The sequence below is a fragment of the Poromitra crassiceps genome, assembly GCF_964638095.1.
Source record: "Poromitra crassiceps genome assembly, chromosome: 26".
NCBI lineage: Eukaryota > Metazoa > Chordata > Actinopteri > Beryciformes > Melamphaidae > Poromitra > Poromitra crassiceps.
This window is the reverse complement of record NC_139640.1, coordinates 9,574,377-9,598,870: the sequence shown is the minus strand read 5'-3', so window position 1 is coordinate 9,598,870 and position 24,494 is coordinate 9,574,377. Positions and strand designations below refer to the sequence as shown.

General features: G+C 47.9%; 1 protein-coding gene across 1 annotated transcript in view; it reads right to left on the bottom strand.

Moving 5' to 3' along the window:
• LOC310798937 (NACHT, LRR and PYD domains-containing protein 3-like) overlaps nt 1-24,494 on the bottom strand; it is a gene marked incomplete at both ends in the record, with an annotated part of 75,810 nt that overhangs the window by 14,955 nt on the left and 36,361 nt on the right. The window contains 6 exons of the mRNA XM_083661492.1: nt 5,482-5,549; nt 5,679-5,815; nt 5,891-6,290; nt 6,378-7,261; nt 12,570-13,369; nt 14,963-15,145. Of these exons, the coding sequence (XP_083517618.1) occupies nt 5,482-5,549; nt 5,679-5,815; nt 5,891-6,290; nt 6,378-7,261; nt 12,570-13,369; nt 14,963-15,145 (2,472 nt within the window). The remainder of the gene's footprint in view (nt 1-5,481; nt 5,550-5,678; nt 5,816-5,890; nt 6,291-6,377; nt 7,262-12,569; nt 13,370-14,962; nt 15,146-24,494) is intronic.

The window sequence follows — 24,494 nt, the reverse complement described above, 5'->3', positions numbered from 1 at the left end:
CATATCCCCGTCGGGTCCCCGCAGCGAGGAGAGAGATAGCGAACGAAGCTGTAGAGAACATGCTGCGGGCGGGGATCATTGAGCCATCAGACAGCCCATGGGCGTCAGGGGTAGTGCTGGTGAGAAAGAAGAATAGCCCCAAAATGCGATTTTGTGTAGACTATAGGGGGCTGAACAAAGTGACAAAAAAAGACGCATACCCGATGCCCATCATCGAGGAACTGTTAGACGCCGCGGGAGAGTCATCCTGGTTCTCATCCCTAGACCTCCGTAGCGGGTACTGGCAGGTGCCCCTCCACGACGATGCCAAACAAAAGACCGCCTTCCGCACCGAGAAGGGGCTGTGGCAGTTTCGAGTACTCAGTTTCGGGCTGTGCAACGCACCAGCAACGTTCGAGAGGTTAATGGAGAAACTGCTGGGAGACATTCCCCGATCCGAATGCGTCGTGTATTTAGATGACATCTTGACACACGGGGGCACGTTCCAGGCAGCAGTGGGGGCGTTACGAAAAGTCCTGCAGAAGATAGCAGAGGCGGGTCTAAAGTTACACCCAGACAAGTGCCACTTCCTGAAGAGGAGGGTGGAGTTCTTAGGGCATGGCATCGGCGCGGGGGGCATTCGCACCCTGGAAGAGAAGACTCAGGCGGTCATGGAGTGGCCCACCCCCAGAAACAAAGGCGAACTCGAGAGCTTCGTAGGGCTAGCCGCATACTACAGGAAATTCGTAAACGGGTTTTCTAAGATAGCGGAACCACTGTTCAGGCTAAAAGAGAAGAACGCAGACTTCCACTGGACGACAGAATGCCACCTAGCCTTTAAAGCCCTCAAGAAAGTGCTGACCGAGGCTCCGGTTCTTAGAGCACCAGACCCCGCACTGCCGTTCCTACTAGACACTGATGCCAGCAACGGGGGTATGGGGGCCGTGCTGTCCCAGGCGGGGCCGGACGGGGAGCGGGTGGTGGCGTACTACAGCAAGACTTTCGATAAAGCAGAACGTAACTACTGCGTCACCCGCCGGGAGCTCCTCGCCGTCGTAGAAGCACTACAACACTTTAGATATTACCTCCTGGGACAGCCGCGGTTCACCATACGGACCGACCACTCAGCTGTGGTCCTTCCGAGAGCCGGAGGGGCAAGTGTGCCGCTGGTTAGAGAAAATGGCAGACTACAACTTCACCATAGAACACAGGGCAGGGGCACGCCACGAGCGTGGGAACAAAGAAAGAAGCGCCACAAAGAAGCGCCACAAAGAAAAAAGATGGGAGATGCAGATCAAAGGACAAGCAACAGCAAACAGGTTTGTAATTAAAGATTTTAACGAGGCTCATTGCAGACAACATAATTGTTCAAATGTACAGTAGTAGCATTTAGTCACTGTGTTCACATACCTCTGCCAGCCAGGCAGCCACACACACACACACACACACACACACACACACACAGTACGACACAGTACGACCCCTTGCCACCCCGCATCGCGCATCCGGCGAGCTCAACGGGTGACGATAGGACGACGAATTTAGGTCAAGATTGTCCAACACTAAACAGTAATGCCTTACTTTTACAACGCAGACGCCCTGTCACGACGACCCTGCGCAGAGAGAGGGTGTGCGTACTGCGAAAAGAGAGAAGGAAGAGAGAGAGAGCTCCAAGAGGAAGCTAGGATCTGCCCTAACCACACGGGGGATGGACCAGTGTGCAAGACGCTGCGGATGGCAGAGGCAGCAGATTGGAGGGGCCACCAAGAAAACGACAGGGAGCTGTCGCCAGTACTGCAATGGGTAGAAGAGGGCCAGAAGCCGCCCTGGGAAGAGGTGGCAAGGGCCACCGACACAACCAAAGGGCTGTGGGCAGGGTTGGACACCCTGAGATTAAGCAGCGGAGTGCTGATGAAGTCCTGGAAGGAGCCAGCGACAGGAGAAAACAAGTGGCGGAAAGTGGTGCCGACGACGCTGAGAGAGGAGGTGTGCAGGAGCTGCCATGGGACGGTAGGGGCGGGACACTTTGGGGTAAGCAAAACCCTCTTTTATTGGGGGAGGATGAGGAGAGACGTACAGGACTTCTGTCGACGCTGCGACCTCTGCGCGGCGTACAAAGGGCCATTAGACCAGTCTCGCGCCCCGCTCCAACAGCTAGCAGCAGGAGCCCCCATGGAGAGGGTGGCAGTAGACGTGATGGGGCCGTTCCCACGCTCAGACAGTGGAAATCGATACGTCCTGGCAGCCATGGACTATTTTACAAAATGGCCAGAGGCATACGCACTGCCCGACCAGGAGGCGGGGACGGTGGTCGACGCACTAGTCACAGGCATGTTCAGTAGGTTCGGAGCACCAGAGACCCTACACAGTGACCAAGGAAGAAACTTTGAGTCACGAGTGTTTGCCACCATGTGCGAGAAACTGAACATTAAAAAGACACGGACCACAGCATTGCACCCCCAGAGCGATGGCCTAGTGGAAAGATTCAATAGGACGCTGAAAAAGCAGTTGGCCATCCTCACGGAGGAGCACCAGAAAGACTGGGACACGCACCTGCCTCTCATCCTCATGGCCTACAGATCCGCCACACAAGAGTCCACCTCCTGCACACCCGCTCTGCTCATGTTAGGTTGAGAACTGCGGACACCAGCAGAAATGGCGTTCGGCAAGCCACCAGATGCACTGGACGCTCCCCCGGGGCGAGAGTACGTCAGGAGGCTACAAGATCGATTAGAGTCCGCTCACAACTTCGCTCGGGACCAGCTAGAGAAAGCAGGCATGAAACAAAAAAGGAACTATGATGTGAGGGCAAAGGGAAACCATTTCCAGGGGGGGGGAGTTGGTCTGGGTGTACACACCCCGTAGAAAAAAAGGGCGTAGCCCTAAACTGGACTGTCACTGGACAGGCCCATGCAGGGTCATGGAGAGAATGGGGGAGGTGGTGTACCGAGTGCAGATGCCACTTGGTGGCAAGAAGGTACTCCACCGAGACAGGTTGGCCCCATACCGGGGGGGGTGCACCTTTCCCCCAGATCTCGGCCACCCGGCGGTTTCACCTAGACAGGCTGAAAGAAGGACTCTGTTTCCACAGAGAGGGGCGTCCGGCCATGACCGGGCGGCCCCCACTCAGGGACTTGAAGGCCCAGAGACACTGCAGGTGGGATCAGCCCGGCAGGCAGATTCACAGAGACTAACACGGCCACGGAGAGAGCCAAGGGCTCCAGGACACTTTAACAACTTTGAGTTGTATTAAAAAAAAAAAAAGGAAAAAAAAAAGAGGAGATGGTGGTTGGAAATGTTGTAACAGAAAGTAAATGATGTGCATGACATGAGATATTGTGGGGGAGGAGATGTGGGAAAAGCCTGAGATTGAAACATAAAATGTGGTTGAAAAAAACAAAGAAGCTGTTAAAAAAAGAAAGAAAGATGCTGGGTGTGTTTTGGTACAAGGGGATGTGTGATGTGGTATCAACGTGGGCGTTGACCTTATTGTTGGGCGGGGAGTATGTAGCGAATCAGCATTACACATACAGGGGTGAGCAATGGTAGTGTCTCAACTACAGATAGGAACTGATGTGTGGGAGTGTTATATTGGGGAACACTATGCTGTGGGGATACTTCCGGGGGAGACTGAGCATGCGCGGTCAGTCTCCAGACACTGCCTAGAGGGAATGCTGCTAGCTATGAGCGTGACAACCGCTGCGAGTTGTAATATAACTAACTGAGAATAAAGAACCTTGTACCAGCAAGAAGCCTCTGCCTCATGAGTTACCAGGAACGTTACAATATCATTTTCCGTTCTTTAGTTATCGAATGAATGAATGAATGAATGAATGAATGAATGAATATTTTATTTTCGTGTCAGGACAATTACATGACCCATCCCACATGGGATTATCAGAATATCAGCCGGAGAAGATAGGTTGATTTCAGCAAAAACAGACGTTTCCATCTAGAAGCTGAGATATTCAGCCTTTTGTGAAATGTAGCATTTCAAGCAAATCACTGACTCTGAAGCTAATATTTTCTGACCTGAAACATCTGAACAGTAATTTCCTTCAATAAACAGCACCCCCACCCCCCTCAACTCCAAACTCCTCCTCCGTGGGAGTGTCTCTGGTGGCTCTGCTGGCTCTGCTGCCGTGTGTCAGGCGAGTCTCTGCTGCCTGCTATGGCAGGCTCTGCTGCCTGCGGATCCACGTTCGGATGGCGGCCGCTCGTCGGGGGAGTCTGGATCGGGCTCGCGTTCGTCTGTGTTTCTGGGGTTTCGGTTGTGAGCTGGGATGAAGCTGCGTCCGATTATAGGCTTTCTGCTGCGCGTTTCAAAGTGCGCTGCACCCAGTCTATTTTCGGAGCGCTCAGCCTTGTGCGCCGGCTCCCAGCGTGACACTGAAAAGCCAAACCATTCTCATGAGAATGGTTTGGCTTTGGTTTTATTTTCTGGCGGCTAATCGTGTGGAGAAACTATGCAGCAGAGACAGAGGGGCTCATTTGTGGGAGCGGATTGGCTGCTGTTCGCAGCTAACCATAACTCCAGCCAGAGCAATCTGTGCCGCTTTGGCTCATGCATCGGTTTCTCTTTCATCACGGGGCTTTTTCTGCTGTTTTTCCTCAACTTTCTCTAATCTGGAGAGCACTGTCGCCACCTAATGGGTCCGTAAAATAGGTTATACACCTTCAATAGCTACAATATTTTTACAGGAGATGCACGAGGCTTTGATCCACGTCCCACCATCAAAAAACGCATTTGACGCCGATCAACGTCATTGGCACTGAATGAATTAGGAGCGGGCGGCTGGCTGACTTAGGCAAATGAGAATAACAACACGGTGCGTTAGTAAATTGAGTGCCAGATCGCACTCTGGCACAAACCGTGTGTAAAGTCAACATTTCTTTGAACAGCCGCACACTCATTTAGTGTAGAACATCAGATTGAATTGACAAATTCAGCCACTCCCAGTTCATCAAATTAACGTTTGAAAGTATAAGGACAAGTGGTTAGATCATTTATGCCTCACATGCTGCAACATGTGGAGGACGAGAGGGAAAAGAAAGAAGATGGGAGATGCAGATCAAAGGACAAGCAACAGCAAACAGGTTTGTAATTAAAGATTTTAACTAGGCTCATTGCAGACAACATAATTGTTCAAATGTACAGTAGTAGCATTTAGTCCCTGTGTTCACACACCTCTGCCAGCCAGGCAGCCACACACACACACACACACACACACACACACAGTACGACACAGTACGACCCCCTGCCACCCCGCATCGCGCATCCGGCGAGCTCAACGGGTGACGATAGGACGACGAATTTAGGTCAAGATTGTCCAACACTAAACAGTAATGCCTTACTTTTACTCTGTTACAAGAAAAAGTTGCTTCAACATACACACTATGTTGAAGCAACTACATATACTGTATCTTTATTGTAGTTCTTATGGCATAAGGTGTGAAGGTAACTACACTGTAGATGATGTTAATATTTAGATCAGGACTAACCGAGCCTTCCTGCAGTTCCTCACAGCTGGGATCAGTCTGATTCGTCCCTCGTTTGATGTGTTGTACACCTTCAGGTCCAACACATCCAGAACCTCCTCTGACATCTGCAGCCTGTAGGCCAGAGCTGAGCAGTCGATCATAGAGAGTTCCTTCTCTGAGTTGTTCGTTGACAGGAACTCTTGGATCTCCTGATGTACTGAGTGGTCGTTTATCTCCATCAAACAGTGGAAGATGTTGATGCATCTGTCAGGATTGGAAGTGTTCATCTTCTTCAGGTTGCTAATGGCTCTCTGGATGCTGTCTGGACTGCTCTCTGTCTGATCCAGCAGGCCTCCTAAGAGACTATGGTTGGACTCCAGTGAGAGGCCATGAAGGAAGCGGACAAAAAGGTCCAGGTGGCCATTTTTACTCTTCAGGGCTTTGACCAAGGCTTTCTTCAGGAAGACATCCAGGGAGTCTTTTCCCAGGAATTTGTCCAGTACGTCCTCTGCCCTGTTTGTGTAACAGTGGAATATGTAGACTGCAGCAAGAAACTCCTGAATGCTCAGATGAACAAAGCAGTAGACCGTCCTCTGGAAAAGCGCACACTCTCTTTTGAAGATCTCTGTGAACACACCTGAGAACACCGAGGCCTCTCTGACATCAAGACCACACTCCTCCAGCTCTTCTTGGTGGAAAATTAGGTTGCCTGTCTCCAGATGTTCAAACGCCAGCTTCCCCAGCTTCAGAAGAACTTCCCTCTCAGTCTCCATCAGCTGCTGCTGACTCATCTCATGGCTCTCATCATACTTCTGCTTCTTCCTCTCTGTCTGAACCAGCAGGAAGTGTGAGTACAACTCAGTCAGGGTCTTGGGCAGCTCTCCTCTCTGGTCTGTAGTCAACATGTGCTCCAGAACTGTACCAGTGATCCAACAGAAGACTGGGATGTGGCACATGATGTGGACGATCCTGGATGCCTTGATGTGTGAGATGATTCTCCCGGACACCTCCTCATCATTGGATCTCCTCCTAAAGTACTCGTCTTTCTGAGGGTCAGTGAACCCTCGTACTTCTGTCACCCTGTCAACACATGTAGGAGGGATCTGATTGGCTGCTGCAGGTCTGGAAGTTATCCAGTGAAGAGCCAAGGGAAGCAGATTCCCCTTGATGAGGTTTGTCAACAGCACATCTACTGATGATACCTGTGTGACATCAGACACCACCTCATTGTTGTGGAAATCCAATGGAAGTCTGCTTTCATCCAGGCCATCAAAGATGAACACAACTTTACAGACAGAGAGCATCTCTGCTGTGACCCTCTGTAAGGTTGGATGGAAATCATGGAGCAGCATGAGAAGACTGTACCGCTCATCTCTGATCAAGTTCAGCTCCCGGAACGAAAGCGGAATCACAAGACTGATGTCTTGATTTTCCAAGCCCTCTGCCCAGTCCAGAGTGAACTTCTTCACTGAGAAGGTTTTTCCAATGCCAGCAACACCATTTGTTAGAACTACTCTGATGTGTGTATCTTGGTCAGGTAAGGGTTTAAAGATGTCATGGCACTTGATCTGAGTGTCATGGAGAGTCTCCATCTTGGATGCTGTCTCCAGCTGCCACACCTCATGTTGGGTATTAACCTCTTCACTCTGTCCCACTGTGATGTAGAGTGCAGTGTAGATCCTATTGAGGGGAGTTCCAATTCCTGCTTCAGCTGTTCCTTCTGTCACAAATTCACATCTCAATCCCACAATCTTATGAACATACCTGTATGAACATAAAACCTCCTGCCAAACGCTGTCCACTGGAAGAGAAGAAAGATTAAACAAGTGTTTAACAGATATACTGTTGTTTCCTGGTCTTAGGAAATCACAGAAAGTGTGGACCAAAGCAGCTCAAAGGCAAAAGTATTCAAAGTGAAAAAAGGTGGAGTTTTTTTAAGGCAATATTTAATACGAAGTAATATATCTGTGTACAAGGAGTTACAAATCAGAATATATCTTCAAAGTTACTACAGGCAAACAAAACGCAGCGCGTTTCAACCACGCAGGTCTTCCTCAGGCAATGTTAGCTGGGCGTCGGCCGCCGCACCTGTGTATATAAGGCAAATACGTGGCACAAGTCAGTTGGGATGACGTATCGTGGGCAGTGCTATGACATCACAATATAGGATTGGCCTTATTAAAGCAACGGAGGATAGCAACATCATACACAAGTAATAATAAATAGACAATAATGGTTACAGCAGATAGAAACAGTCTATAGGCTATAGGCTATACGTTATAGGCTAGGGAGGAAAACCAGGGGGGGGGGGGGGGGCACAGCTGAACACAACATGCAGACCCGGATAACAATATCATAATATTATAACACAATTAAATAAAGCACGCCAGGTCAAGGTCCTCGTTAAGTCCATGTGGGCTGACAGTGTTGAGTGTATGGATCCAGCGCGCTTCACGCTGTAATAGATTCCTGTCCAGGTCCCCGCCCCTTGGGTGCGGTTTGACCAAGTCAAGTGCCCAGAACCGGAGATCAGAATCAGCGTGATTATGCTGTACAAAATGTTCCACCAACGGGGCTTTAGTGTCTCTGCGACGAATTGCACTCTTGTGTTCCGTTACGCGTGTGCAGGGCCGTAGCCAGGGTTCCGAAATAGGGGAGGTCCAGCAAGGGGAGGCGGATTCGGTGGCGCCCGTTAGGGCGCCGCCGGAAAAAATTTGAGGTTTTTTTTTCCCCTTTTTTAGCCATATTTAGAGTAATATATCATTTTAAATCAACATTAGGATTATACTGTTGTGATGTCATTATTCAGTATATTCTCTTTCATGTCACCACCTGCTCAGCTCTCCTGTCAACATAATTGTAACTAACAAACACAAACTGTTTTAGCCAAATTCATATAAAAATGACACCTACAAACACAGGTACACAACCCAAGCCGTACACAACACACAAAGTCATCATCGATAATAAAAAAAACATACAGAGGGACATTTATTTATTCCTGATAGGAACGATTGAAAAATAAAATAAAATATATTATGTTGTTTTTAACTTTACACCACCTCTTTTTGTTACTTATTGGGTCATGAAACTGAAACCATGCATATAGCCACCTGCATACCTGACTTCGGGAGCTTGGCAATTGGCATCATGCATGATTAGCCAGTAGCATCCCAACGTGTCACACAGGTAACATTACTTAACACATTCACTGCCAACGACGTGTTAACACGTTTTCAGAATCCAGCTGTTGACTGCCAGCGACGTGTTAACACGTCGTTGGCATCGATTTTTTTTTTTTTAAGGTGGGATGTGCATCTAACCCTTTTACATCTCTTATATAAGTATTAGACGTGTACAACGTGTACAACCCATTCCACCGACCCACTAAGTGGCGACAAGGAAGTAGGAAGGCAAGCAAAAAGCAGTGTGATCCATTTCCATTCTCATGAAAATGGATTGGCGGAGGCGCTTTCGTTTTCGCGCTGATTGCTGGCGGTGCGGGATTGCAAACTTGCATGGTGGATTGCGGATGGAGCACACTTTGAGGCACGCAGCGTAAATATGACCAGAGTCGCAGGGGCTTCATCGGAGCTCTCGGCCAGGGCTCCGGGAGGCGGGCGAGTCCAGCCGGGCTTCCTCGGGGAGCGGCCACGCAGACAGGCACAGCCAGGCACAGCCGCACAGCGGCAGCGGGGCAGTGAGACTGGTGACAAGCTTGTGGTGCAGCAGGCCATTTTGCCTTGCAAAATAGCACCAAATTGGAAACAGCCATAAAAGGCTTTTAGAATGGGATTTTCAACCCATTCTTTTTTGTTTCTTTTTCGCTCTAATTTAGAGTAATTTAATTTCTATTCAGAAATTTATTTGAGAGGTCGAGAGTATGAGAAAGTGCATTTGCACAGGTAGGAAAGTGCTTGTGACACGGCGCTGCAGCCAAGAAGAACGCCCACGGAGGGAGGAGTTGAGCAGAGGGGAGTTTCCTGCTGTTATGGAGGAAATTACTGTTCAAAACTATTGTTTAGGTCTTACTGATGCCAAAAATGAATGGTTAAAGTGACTGTTCTATCGAATTTCACAAAAAGCCGTTTATCTCTGAATATTTTTTCTGACGCTGAAACCATGCTGTATTCAATTGCTAATGCTTACATAACTACTAACTCTACAAACTAACTCTTTTAGACAGAGAAAGCACACATTCTATTAGTTCTTTTTAGATGATTGGTGTTCACGAAGTCCTAACAGAAAATAATCCTCGGCTCTTATAAAATGAGCCTAGAATCCTCAAAAAAAAACCTGGCAGAACCTACCTACAACATTGAAAAAAGGCTGGCAGTCAATGTGTTAAGAGACAGACTAGACACTTACTTTCTTGGTTGTTGCTAAAAAATCTGTCAGTGTCACTCACTGTCTGTCGTTCACTCGCTCACTGTCTCGCAGCTCGCTCACCTTCAATTATCTCGCCAGGCAGACAGAGAGTCATCACTCACCACCATGCTGCTGCTCTCTCAGAATCAAGTTACCGCGGACGCGGCGTCAGATGACTTCCTGCCTGACCTGCCTTTCGTTTCAAAATAAAAGAGATCCCGTGTTTTTCATGCTTTTCCATGCAGATTGTTTTATTTTTTTCTCTGAAATATTAGGGGAGGTCCGGACCTCCCCGTCCTCATAGCTAGCTACGGCCATGCGCGTGTGCGTAACGGACGAGTTGTCTTGCCAATGTACCACCGTGGGCAGGGACAGGAGATAGCGTACACTACCCCCTGTGATGCGCAGGTGGTGAGGTGTTTGAGGTCGATGGTAACTCCGTTTGGGAACGAGAGGGATTTGGCTTTGTTAGTTTGGGGGCAATAAGAGCAGTGTCCACACGGAAAGTGGCCTATAGGGGGAGGACGGGAATCGATGGTGGGTTGTGTGGAGATGGGGGTGTGGAACGTTTTGACCAGACTGTCCCTGATGTTTTGGTTCCTGGTGAAGGCTATCCTGGGTGGTGTGGTGAAGGTTTCATGTACTTGTAGTACTCTCCAATGTTTTAACAGGCAGCGTTTAATTTTATTGGCTAGGGGAGAGTACTGGAGGGTGGCTGTGACTCTGGGTGGGGTAGGGTCCGGTGTCTTGGGCTGTAGCAGGATGTCCCTGTGTGAATGTAGGGCGCGTTTATACGCGTGGGAGATGGGTCTCCGCCCATACCCTCTCTCCTGGAATCTGAGACGCATCTGAGTGCAGGGCTGGTGACTGCGCCCGTTTTACTCGCATATGCGACTAAAAATAGAACAGTGCGAATTGTAAAATGCCTTTTGGGGCATGTGTGCGAGTACAGAATTCGACCTTCAATATATATGTATTTTTTTCAGAGCCTTAAAAATCAAAATCAGAACGGCATTAAAGTTGAGAGCCTGTGTCCCAGTTCACTTGAACTCAACACAGCGTTGCCTTGAACCAATGGTGACTGGTGAAAAAAAGCATGTGATATCTCGTCAGCGGAAAAACAAGCAGCTTGCAGCTTGCTCCCAGTGCGCCACAGAAAAAATGTCTAACCGTCCTCATACGTCCAAAGTGTGGGAGCATTTCACCCACAAAAATGTGAAGTGCAAAATCTGCTAAATAAGCTGAACTCGCTTATCATGGCAGCACGAGTATGATGCACGAGCATCTCAAAAGGAAGCACGTTGTGGCGAATGCAGATGAAGGCTAATTAGCTTGTTAGCTCACAGGCAACCGCAACGTTAAGTTTGAGCTGCTAACGTTAGCTATTGCCTAACGATATTAACGTTAAAAGCCTGCTGTTAACGTTGTCATCATAGCAACGTTAAGCTCATGTGTTGCTGACGGGAATACTGGAAACCTCATTTTACTCCGCAGTTTGCACTCTACTTACTACATTTAAAAATCTGTTTGATGCCTGAGAAGACTGAAACTATTTATTCTTGTTGATATTTTGGTTGCATACTGAATAATTTTTGGTTCCATTTCCATTCCACGTAGTAGTGCCCTAATTTTATTTTGCATTATTCATTCAATGGATAGTACATATTTCATTGCACTATATGTTTTCAATTTCAATGTGTACTATTTTGCAGTTTTGTAATTTGCACTATATTACATTTATTACATGCAAGTACATTGATGCCAGAAATAAATATTCTGCTACATGCTCTAAACTTTAAAGTTCATGAAAATGTTATTTTTGAGTGAATTATCATCTTAATTGTCTTTATTTTTATTTGGCACATGCTTAAAACTTGAAGCTAAATTTAGAAGCTGATGATAGCTACATCAGAGTGATTGAGTAATTGTGCAATATGGTGGTGACTAGTCAACTATCAAAATAATCGTTTGTGGCAGCCCTAATTTAAAGAGAGAGAGATTAGTCATAGTGCCTACTCAGTGCCCACGGAAGTCCACAATGCTTGCGAGCCTGCGAGGTAATAAAGTAGGCTACTAGCCTACTTTTTTATGAAAGACTTGGATGCGCAACACCAAACTTTTCAGCAGCAAGCTCCTGAAATGGACCAAGTGATGCTCGTAAGAAAAGTGCTGCTCTGTTTATTCTCAACAGAAAAACTCAAAAAATATAACAAAAAAAACAAAAAATATAGCCTACCTCAGTTGCACATGAATTCACTTTAAAACGTAGTGTACGTTTCATATTCAAATAAATGTTATTTGTTTAAAAATATCTCCAAATATCCATGCCCCTAAAATTCTTTGTGTGCTCCTAGTTTTTTCAACTTAGGGGCACACGTGCTCCTTCTGAAAATGCTAAGTGACCAGCCCTCTCTGAGTGGCCTTATCGACAAAATCACGTTTGTCACTGCATAATCTGCAAAGGCGCATAAATTGTCCCGTGGGCAGATTATCCTTGAGATGAGAGGGGTGATAGCTAGTGGCGTGGAGGAGGGTGTTCCTGTCTGTGGGCTTACGATAGATAGATGAGTGTAATTTATTGTTGTGTTTGTAAACAGAGACGTCCAAGAAATTATTCCGGTCGGGGTGATGGTCTATGGTGAAGCGGAGGTGGGGGTTCCAGGTGTTGAGCAGGGTATGAAATTGTAACAGTGATGTGGATGAGCCGTGCCAGATCAGGAAGACGTCATCGATATATCTACGCCACAGGATGATAGAGCTGATGAAAGGGTTAGTGCTGGGGTTGTATACAAAGTCTTTCTCAAAGGCACCCACGTATAAATTGGCTATACTGGGGGCCGCGGCGCGAGGTCTGGAGATAATAATCCCCGTTGAAAAGACAAAGTAGTTGTGGACAAGGCTAATCTCAGCCAGAGAGGCTATGAGTTCATTGGGGGGGGTATCTGTAGTTCTCCCGGTCAGTGTGTGTTTGATGATCTCTATTGCCCCCTGTTGTGGAATGTTGGTATATAGTGATTCGATGTCCATGGTGGCCAGTATGACAGATGACACATCTATGTCTAGTTGGTCTATGATGCAGAGGAAATCAGCTGAGTCCCAGATGTATGCTGGTAGTCTGTGGACAAAAGGCTGTATATGGTGGTCAACAAATTTAGATAGGGGCTCCAGCAGAGACTCATTTCCTGAAACAATCGGGCTGCCAGTAGGAGGGATCTTATTTTTATGAATTTTAGGGAGCAGATACAGAGCTGGGGTCCTGTGGTGTTTACGTAGCAGGAACCTGTGGTCACGTTTGGTGATATGGCCAGCCTGCAGTGCATAGTCTATGAGGGATTTGATGATTACTCGGGTGCGAGGCCCCGGATCGCTGCTGCAGTGTTTATATGTGATGGGATCAGAGAGCTGGCGCACAGCTTCAGCAGTGTAGTCAGAGAAGTTTTGAATGGCGACCGCTCCGACTTTATCAGCAGGTCGGATCACGATCGAGTTGTCACGTTGTAGTTCTGTGAGGGCTGCTCTTTCCCTGCGAGATAGGTTCTGCCTGACAAGGGGGATGCTCTGTTCGAGAGCATTTTGTACAGCATAATCACGCTGATTCTGATCTCCGGTTCTGGGCACTTGACTTGGTCAAACCGCACCCAAGGGGCGGGGACCTGGACAGGAATCTATTACAGCGTGAAGCGCGCTGGATCCATACACTCAACACTGTCAGCCCACATGGACTTAACGAGGACCTTGACCTGGCGTGCTTTATTTAATTGTGTTATATTGAATTATGATATTGTTATCCGGGTCTGCATGTTGTGTTCAGCTGTGCCCCCCCTTGGTTTTCCTCCCTAGCCTATAACGTATAGCCTATAGCCTATAGACTGCTGCTTTCTGCTGTAACCATTATTGTCTATTTATTATTACTGGTGTATGATGTTGCTATCCTCCGTTGCTTTAATAAGGCCCATCCTATATTATGATGTCATAGCACTGCCCACGATACGTCATCCCAACTGACTTGTGCCACGTATTTGCCTTATATACACAGGTGCGGCGGCCGACGCCCAGCTAACATTGCCTGAGGAAGACCTGCGTGGTTGAAACGCGTTGCGTTTTGTTTGCCCGTAGTAACTTTGAAGATATATTCTGATTTGTAACTGCTTGTACACAGATATATTACTTCTAGGGCTGTCAATCGATTAAAATATTTAATCGCGATTAATCGCATGATTTCCATAGTTAACTCACGATTAATCGCAAATTAATCGAATTTTTTTAATCTGTTCTAAATCTACCTTAAACCGAGGTAGGCAGCGGCTACTTTAAACCTGAGAGCTTTGTGCAAAGATGCACTGTTGTATTAATATGGGTAGCTATCATTCGTATGGGTAAGTATTTGGCCATTGGTAAAATTGTTATTATTGCTACTAGTTACTGGGAATACACATCTCTCAGGCTGCACTGTGTGATTGGTGCTATCCTCTACATCTCTCCAGCCACAGACAGGAGAGGCTGCGTGCATGCTCTCTCCCCCCTCTCCCTTTCTCTCTCGGTATCTCTCTCTCTCGCGCGTTCCCGTTCTCCGTCGGTCCCTCTCACTGCCTGTCTGTCCATCTCGCTCGCTTTCTCTGCCTCTCTCTCTCCCTCTCTGTCTCCCCCCCCCCCCCATTCTCCGTCTGTCTGTCTCTCACTCTCTCTGCCACGGTGAGACGAGACAGACGGGGAGAGCTGACGCGCTCCCTCTCTCTCTCACCCAAAATGCTTTCTCAATTTGAAGCTGAACTTGCCAATATACCCATTTTATTCCTCCTTTTCTGCTCACGGAGCTTCCTTTCTGCTTGCTATCAACGTTACTGCTTCCTGATTTCCAAAACTACGGCGCAGACCAAGGCTCAAACATCACAGAACGTGCATGCGTTAATCGCGCGTTAAAAAAATTTGTGGCGTTAATAGGAACGATAGTTAACGCTGACAGCCCTAATTACTTCGTATTAAATATTGCCTTAAAAAAAACTCCAAGTAGCTCCACCTTTTTTCACTTTGTTTCCTGGTCTTAGAAATAGTGACAGCAGTAGACAGGACCCCAGTCTTACATTGTGCAATGCTGGTTTGACTGGGTGTCTGCAGTCCAGATCTTGTTCTGGACCTTTTTCCACACTGGGGACAGGTGGAGTCTCCTGATGAACTGGACTGGTCCCAGTATGAGGTGATGCACTGTCTGCAGAACCTGTGTCCACAGCTGGTAGAGACTGGATCCCTCAGGATGCAATGACACAATGCACAGCAGGACAGCTGCTGCTTCAGATCACCTCGACTCGTCTTCCTCGCTCTGTGGAGATCAACACAATTCATGATAACTGATGGCTGCTATCATTAGACAGCACAATGTAGTTTCCACTAGAAACCTTGGCCCCTATCTTCCGGCAGGCGCTGTCCCCTAATAGCGCTTGTACACTTGTTTGCGCGTGCCTTAAGTCACGGAAGATAGATTCAAGATTTTTTTTTTCAAGATTTTTATTGTCACTCCATGGTACAAGTATCACGTGTGAAATTCTTGTGCTGTGGACTCCGTTTACGACATAGTACAAATAGGCAACAAGCAATGAGCAATAGGCAATAAGAAATAGGCATCAATAAGCAATACTAAGCAGCAATAGGCAATAAGGCAGAATAGCGATAAGACAAGTCAGTGGCATATTCATTGCACATAGGTGCACATGTCATGTGCATACGTTAGACGTGTTCAGACATTTTAATTCGACGTATTTGACATACAGTGCAAATAGCATGTACCTTATTAAACATACAATTAAACATTAGGCATTGTGCATACGTTAGACGTGTTCAGACATTTTAAATTCGACGTAATTGACATACAGGTGCAAATAGCATGTACCTTGTTAAACATACAATTAAACATTAGGCATATATAATGGTAGCAGCTGCAGTACGGTACGGTACGACTACTACACTATTTGTGTATGTTAACTCATTCTCTGCCAGGGTCATTTCGGTCTGTGTGCTCCCAGTGCCAGGATTTTGAGCATATTTCCTGATCTTCCAGGACCCACAGAATATTCTATGCTAGGAATAAAATTACACAACATATCTCACAATAAAGCAGAGACTCTATTCTTACCCCTTGTAAAAAACTGAAACTCTACCATGTTTCCTTGTTTAGTTACAAGCAGTGGAAGTTAGCTTGTTTTCACTAAAAATGCCCTCCTTCGGAAGGGAAATATGAGAAAAATAGGTTTTTAGTGAAGGACACCGTTTCAAGCAGAACTCTCTTTTGAGCCTTTTATTTTTTGCCTCAGTGACACATCAGACATATACAGTATTTGTTTTCCCAAAAAAAAAAAGTTTTTACTGACTTTTACTTCCTGGAACTTATTTACCAGATAGTCCAAGACTGGACGGACCAAATGAACCCTTATGCTCGCTCGCTCTCTCTCTCTCTCTCTCTCTCTCTCTCTCTCTCTCTCTCTCTCTCTCTCTCTCTCTCTCTCTCTCGCTCTCTCTCTCTCTCTCGCTCTCTCTCTCTCTCTCTCTCTCTCTCTGTCTCTCTCTCTCGTCTCACACACACGCACACAGGAATCACAGGCAGCTGCTCAATGGCCGCAAATGCTGCTCAATGCACAAATGGCCGCTCATGATCGTCGGACTCTGTTTCGGACTCTGTTTACTGCTAAATGGATGACTATACTATAAATACTAAACGATTTAGCGGGTTCCTTTCATCAGTTTGACTTGAAACAATGTCACAGGCTGGGAAAGGGTCTGATCTAATGTAAACAAGCAAAACATGAAAGTACGTCCGAGTACGTCCTTGGCACAGAACGCCATTGTTAAAAGTACGTCCGAGTACGTCTTTGGCAGAGAATGAGTTAAGGAGTCTCGTGGCCTGCGGGAAGAAACTGTTCCTCAAGCGATTTGTGCGTGCTTTTGGAACCCTGTATCTCCTCCCTGAGGGTAGCAGGGAGAACAGGCTGTTGGATGGTTTGTGTCTTTGATGATCTTCAGGGACCTCCTGAGGCACCGCTGGTTATACAGTTCATGCAGTTCTGGCAACTCGTCTCCTGTTACGTGCTGGGCCGCGCGCCTCACCCTCCGTAGCGCCCTGCGGTCCATGGTGGTACAGTTCCCGTACCAGGCGGTGAAGCAGCCAGTCAGCAGGCTTTCAATGGTGCCTCTGTAGAAGTCCCTGAGGATTTCTTTCCTTAGCCCAAACTTCTTCAGGCGCCTGAGTCCGTGTATTCGCTGTTGGGCCTTTTTTACAACAGTGGCGGTGTGGCCGGCCCAGGTCAGGTCCTGGTGGATGTTGACTCCCAGGTACTTGAAGCTGTCCACCCTTTCCACCACTGTGCCGTTGATGGTGATTGGGGGGGGTGTGCCCCCCCCCTCCTGTAGTCCACAATGATCTCCTTGGTCTTGGAGACGTTCAGAGAGAGGTGGTGGTCCTGGCACCATTGTTCCAGGACCCTCACCTCCTCTCTGTAGGCCGTCTCGTCGCCCCCCGAGATCAGCCCCACGACTGCTGTGTCGTCTGCAAACTTCACGATGGTGTTTGAAGTTTGAGTCGCCACGCAGTCGTGGGTGTAGAGGTCATACCAGAAGGGGCTGGAGACGCACCCCTGGGGCGCTCCTATGCTGATGGTCAGTGGGGAGGAGGTGAGGCTGCCCACCCTCACCACCTGGCGGCGGTCTGTCAGGAAGTCCAGGATCCAGTCGCACATCGCTGTGTTTAGTCCCAGGTCCCTGAGTTTGCTTACCAGCCTGGAGGGTACTATGGTGTTGAATGCTGAGCTGTAGTCCACGAACAGCATTCTCACATAGGTGTCCTTCCCCTCCAGGTGGGACAGGGCGGTGTGGAGCACGTGTGCTACTGCATCCGCTGTGCTCCTGTTGGGGCGGTATGCAAACTGTAGCGGGTCGTGGTCCGGGGGGAGTGTGGGGCGGATCTTTGATATGACCAGCTTTTCAAGGCACTTGCTGGCTATTGGCGTGAGGGCTATTGGGCGCCAGTCATTGAGGCTGGTCACTTTTTGCTGTTTGGGAATGGGGATGATTGTTGCTGCCTTGAAGCAGGAGGGAACTCGTCGGAGGGAGAGAGACTGGTTGAAGATGTCTGTGTATACGGCTGCCAGCTGGTGGGCGCAGGCCTTGAGGACCCGCCCGGGGATGCCGTCCGGGCCGGCCGCCTTGCGTGGGTTGATACGCAGGAACGACCGGCACACTTCGTCCTCAGTGATGGTGAGAGGGCGGTCTGGATCTGTGGGGGTTGGGAGGTGGGGGGGGTTGGTGGTTAGGTGGGAATGGGAGGGGGTGGGGTTGCTGAGGGGTGGGGGGGGGAGGGGAGGAGGGGTTTTGGTGGGGGCGGGGAGAGGAGGGAGGGTGGTGGTCGGGGGGGGGGGGGGGAAGGGTGGTAGGGGGGCGGAGGGGGGGGGGTGATGAGGGGGGAGAGGTGGCAGGGGGGGGAGGGGAGGGGGGGTGATGGGGGGAGGGAGGTGGCAGAGGGGGGAGGAGAGGGGAGGAGGAGGGGTGGTGGGGGGGAGGAGAGGGTGGGAGGTGATGGGGGGGAGGAGAGTGGGAGAGGGGTTGGGGGAGGAGGGGAGGCGCTCTGGCAGAGGGGTCGAACCTAGCGTAGAACGCGTTGAGTTCTTCCGGTAGGTTGGGTGACGTGCTGGGGTTCTGTCGTTTCACCTCCTTGAAGTCTGTAGCAGCATGGAGACCTCTCCACAGGTGTCTGGGGTTGTTGGTGTCCAGTTTTGACTCCAGCTGCCTTCCATAATCTCTCTGTGCTTTTTTAATAGCGGTCCGGAGGGCATATTGTGCCTGCTTGTATTGTTCCGGTGTGCCTGAACTGAAGGCGGTGGTCCTGGCGTGTAGGGCAGCCCTGACGTCGCTGTTGACCCAGGGCTTTTGGTTTGGCATTATTTTGACCCTCTTTGTGGGGACTATGTCGTCGGTGCACTTCTTTATAAAGCATGACACCGTCTCTGCGTACGCGCCCAGGTCTCCCGCCGCTTTGAACTCCTCCCATGCTACTTGGTCAAAACAGTCCCTCAGGATGTCGTCTGATTGGTCTGACCAGCAGTGGGCGGTTCGGAATGCCGGGGGCTGTTTTTTCAGTTTGTGTTGGTACCTGGGCACCAGCAGGATGGAGGCGTGGTCTGATTTGCCGAAAGGTGGGCGGGGTACGGCCTTGTAGCCATGGCGGATATTTGTGTAACATTTATCCAGTGTATTTTTGCCTCGGGTGGGGAAATGGACATGCTGGTACAGATAGCACTCCGCCTTGCGCCGTCCACCAGGTGTTCTGCCGAGTTTTGCTCCCCCGCTCAGCAGAGGAAAAAAAGCATCCCCACCTCACGGGAGCATACTTCTAATGATTTATACAGAAATGTAATGGTTGAAAAGTGATATAATTGTCTGGTAGTCTTGGGGGCGGCTTTAGCTCAGGAGGTAGAGCGGGTTGGCCAATGACGCAAGGGTTGGCGGTTCGATCCCCACTCTCTCCCAGCTGCTGTCGTTGTGTCCCTGGGCAAGACACTTAACCCTCCTTGCTCCCGATGGTGTGTAGGCACCCTGCGTGGTAGCCTGCCACCATTGGTGTATGAATGGGTGAATGTAGACTACCTACTGATTGTAAAGCGCTTTGGATAAAAGCGCTATATAAATGCAGACCATTTACCATTTTACCATTTGGTAGACGTGACCTCCCTGATTTCTAAGTTAAAACAGCCTCGAAATATGTTGGGGATGCAATTCTCGGCCGGGATGCGGAAACGTTCACGGCACCTGTCGCAAGCGCAAATTAGAGCCATGCCAAAATCATCTGCGCCCCAAAATGCCTGCGCAAACGGGATTTGGGCGGTCTTAACTACCAGAATTATTCACAGGTGTGGCCAGGCAAGGCTGGGCATTACGTCAATCAAAACCAATCTTGCAATGCGTGTTTGCATGAGGCTGGCTCGCCGCATGCGGGGTCCACCCGCTATGCCGACCACCTGCTATGCCGACCACCCGCAATGCCGACCTTAGGTTTAGGTGTGGGGGTGGGAGAGGTTAGGTTTTGGGTTAGGGTCTGGGGGAGGTTAGGTTTAGGCATGGCATGGGGGGAGGTTAGGTTTGGCGTGGGGGCTGGGAGAGGTTAGGTTTTTGATTAGGGTCTGGGGGAGGTTAGGTTTAGGCATGGGGGGAGGTTAAGTTTGGCGTGGGGGCTGGGAGAGGTATAGCTCCACCGACACGCTGCACGCCGCCTCGCTCAGCTGGTTCTGCTTGTGGGCTATCGGCATTGCGACCTGTCGGCACTGCGGCCTGTCGGCACATAGACGCGGCACCCCGCATGCAATATGCTGTAATTCTCTCCATGCGTAATAAAGTGTACTCACTCATGCGAGGACAGAGAGAGCTGATTGACAGATCGACTGTGGTCCCAACGATCCTCGGGGTGGATATGAAGGTAAATAGCCTATGTCCATGATTGTCCAACAAGTTTCTCAATTAATTTCCCTTTTTGCAATGTGATAAAAGTTTCTCAGTGAGTTATAGTTGATTGCCTCACTGAATTATCTGCTGATATACCCAAGTTTAGCAGCATAATTTGATGTCCTGGCATGACAAGGCTGTGCATAATGACATATCCAAAGGGGATTTTACTTGCACTGCGCTGGCACTGCATGGAGATTATGGTGCGCAACCCAGCGCAGAGAGGTATTTGCACGTAAGAGGTCCTTTTCAAAGCTCTTAGCGCAAAGCAGTAGCGTAGCCAGACTCGGCTCATTGGGTGTGCCACAGAAAGCCAGGGTATGCCAGGGGGCGGAGTAATTGATAATTGATTAATAATTTTTTTTTTGGGTCTTTTCAAACCAGATTTAGAGGAATATTTGTGTGTTGTTTGCTCCTTTTCGCACTCATTATTAGCAGGTAGAAGCAGTCAATTAAATTGTATTTTTTGGCAACATGTAAAACCACTTTGTTTAGTATCTCAAAAAAGTCTCACCTACTTTTTCCAATGAGTGTTCTAGTCGGGAAAGAACGCAAATTTGGTTGGCATGTTCGTCTACTGCAGAGAGATCTGTAGCGTCAGTGTCCTCTGGCTCTGCACAAACCTCTGGTGTGTTGTTGGCTGCGTTCCCCGCTGTTAACGTCATTGTTTCGGCTGCATCATCTTCTTCATCATCGTCTGTCTCTCCTCCACTGTACACCACCAATACAGGTGCGGGAACGGGTGCACTACGATCCGCACTTGTTGAGGGGGAGGGTGACGACGAGTCATCTTCTTCCTCGTCGTTTCTTGCCTTTGCCGAAAAAGCTTAAAAGCGAGCTTTGTTTCATGTCTTCTTGATTTGGCGCTGTTGCTGCTGCTGTGCGTGCGTGCATTTGTTTACTTTACGTGGACGACAGCTTAACTAGTTTCCCATCATGCTCCGGGGCACATAGGTCAGCGGACAGTTGGACACAGTGCATGACAGCGTTGACATGTGTTTTGCAGACAAAACAAAACACTTTTTTTACCCCATTTTTTTGGGTGTGCCAGCGGCCTGTCTGGGTGGCATTTGCACACCCTAGTGCACCCGTGGCTACGCGCATGGCGCAAAGTAATTGCACGCTGCTGACGATAGCATAATGCCATCTATCACCACATTTTAGCGCTGAAATGCCTGCTTTGGCTTGTGGCAGCCAATGCCCAGTACAATTATCACTGGGCTTGTGTCCGCCCCCAATTTGCATTGCGCATGGCGTTAAACGAGCGCAAACGCTAAATTAGCGCTTTTGGGAAGATAGAGGCCCTTGTGTTTAAATTGTAAATTAAATGACACGATTTGTCAATACTATCTAGAATCAGGGGTTTCAAACTCATTTTAGTTCACGGGCCACATACAACCCAATTGGGCTCAAATGGGCTTAAATCACTGCATCATAACCTATCCACTTTATTCCTAGATATTGTTTCTCAGTGTTGTTATTGTGAACACACTGAGAGGGGAGGGGCTGAATGAATGAATGGAGGAGAAAAGCACTGTATGCAGATTAAGGCGGCGTTCACACAGGACGTGTGTGAAAGCTTTGAAATCATGTTGAGAGCGCTTCCATTGCACACAAAACACAGTGCACGGAGGGGTTTTTTGTGCTGTGTTTTGTTTACCCCTGCAGTCGCACACAATGGCACCACAACTAGTTTATTTCAGACTAAGGTCTTTACAGGCGAGGAGACATCTCGCCTGCTGCTGACAGACACACATCAGTGTGCCCTGCAGCCTGGATGTCATCTGCTGAAACACTCCGTACTACATGGGCAACGTGAATAAGTGTTACGCCAACTTCACCAGCCTGGGGAATGCATTAGGCTATAACTACATTTTTATCTTGTCGGTTAATTCAGTTAATGATCGAATAATGAGCATTCGTTGACAGTCAGGGGAAAATATTTTTTTTTCACCATCCATAATTTATAGTTCAAATATTCATACACACTCCACCAGAGGGGCAAGTGGTGGACAGATGACTTTAACACGACCAAAGTCCAACTACATGAAGAAGGCTGTCATGTACAGGGCTATCGTGTCATGGAACAGTCTTACAGGTGATGTTCGTCAAAATCGAATCAGTTCATCCTTGAGTCCAAATGGAAGTTTTAGCCAAATGTGACGAAATTCAGTCAAGGCGTTCTTGAGATATCGCGTTAACGAGCTAGGAAATGGCATTTGTGAGGTCACAGGGACCTTGAACTTTGACCTTTGCCCACCAAAATCGAATCAGTTCAGCCTCCAGCTCGGAGGCATAATGATAAAACCCTACACTATAACGATGCCAAATTAAAATTCTAATCATACATGAGAGAAACTAATTCAAAGACAACCAGCTGTAACACTCTCCACCACTAAACTGCATGTTAAGATGTCCACTACAGATCAGTAAATCTTTATAGTGAAATCAGTTCAGCACACAGATGTGTGAATAGTATAAATTCCAAAATGCAAGTTCTCAGGTGTTTTGCTGCTAAACTAGTTTTGCTTCAGGAATACAATCCTCTGTGTAATGTAACAGTAAAGGAAAGTAAATGCTCAGTGAATGATATTCCATCAGGTAGGCTTACAGTATAACAGTCCTCTTACCTTGTGTCTGATGGTCCAGGTTCATTACTGAAGTGTAGAGGTTGATCTTTAGACCAGTCACTCTTCATAGACAGACAGCTGGGTACTGGAGACTCTGCTCTGCTGAGATTTGTGCGATTTTGGCAATGTTGACAATTGAAAGACAAGGACTATTTTCTGAAAAGCTGCAATATTGTACATAATCTGTAAACCCATATTGTTTTCATTTTCCAAATTTTTTCCTCAGTGTTATATCGATAAATGATACATGTAGTTTGAGGGATTTTGTAATATAATTTTATACATTTCATATATATAATTTTAAAGATTTATTCGAGGAATGTTCATGCTTTATTGACAGAGATAGTGAGAGAGGGAGACAGGAATGGGAGAGACAGAGAGAGAGAGAGAGAGAGAGAGAGAGAGAGAGAGAGAGAGGAGGACATCCAACATTTTGTCTTAATGCTCAGTTAATGATATATACCGTAAATTCCGGACTATAAGGCGCACCGGTATATAAGCCGCAGCAGCAAAATTGACTGTTTTTTACATATATAAGCCGCACCGGACTATAAGCCGCGGGTGTTTTGATGTTTAATTACCATATGTAAGGGTTCGTGCACAGAGAGGAATGTCGGGAAAGAGATGGCTGTTTGGGGAAGCTCCCATTTATTAACATTTCAACAAAATCTGCATTACGGTAGGCTACTATAAGAAGCTCCCATTTATTAACATTTCAACAAAATAAATATAAAAAATAAAACAATAATAATAATAATAAAACAATCCTCAAAAGGATAATGTGCTGTAAACAATAAAACAATCCTCAAAAGGATAATGTGCTGTAAACAATAAAACAATTCTCAAAAGGTAAGGTGCAGTAAACAAATTAACTGGAAAACAATAATATAATAAGGTGCTGTCAACAATCAAACCAGGTACCGTAATCCTTGTCTTCATCTTTTAGGTGAAGGTGCAGCGTCAAAAACAGAGTCAGAGTCAAAGTCAAGTCACTAATCCTCGTCTTCCTCTTCTTCCTCCGTACTGAAACCAGCAAAGTCCTCAACTTCAGTGTCGGAAACGAACAGGTTCAGGGTGGCTTCGTCAACCACTCTCCTCTCTCCTTCGTTGTCACTCTCAAAACCAAGGAACTCCTCTTCGTCACTGTCGGTGTCAGAATCGAACAGCCTCTGAAGGCGCCCAGCTGTGCCGGCGTCATCATCACGCAGCAGTCCAGCCTTTCGGAACCCGTTGGTGATCGTGGATGTTTTCACACTCCTCCACGCTGTCAGGATCCACTGGCAAACTTGAGCGAAAGTTGCTTTTCGCATGCGACCAGTTTTGGTGAATGATTTATCGCCGCTCGTCATCCACGCCTCCCACTGAACGCGTAGTGCCACTTTGAACGCACGATTGACACTGATGTCAAGTGGCTGCAGATGCTTCGTTGTGCCCCCAGGAATCACAGCTGGAATGGAGTTTGTGGTCTTGATGGCTGCTTTCACGGAATCTGTTATATGAGCCCTCATGCTGTCGAGAACGAGCAAAGCTTTTTTTTGGTGAAAGAATCCTCCAGGG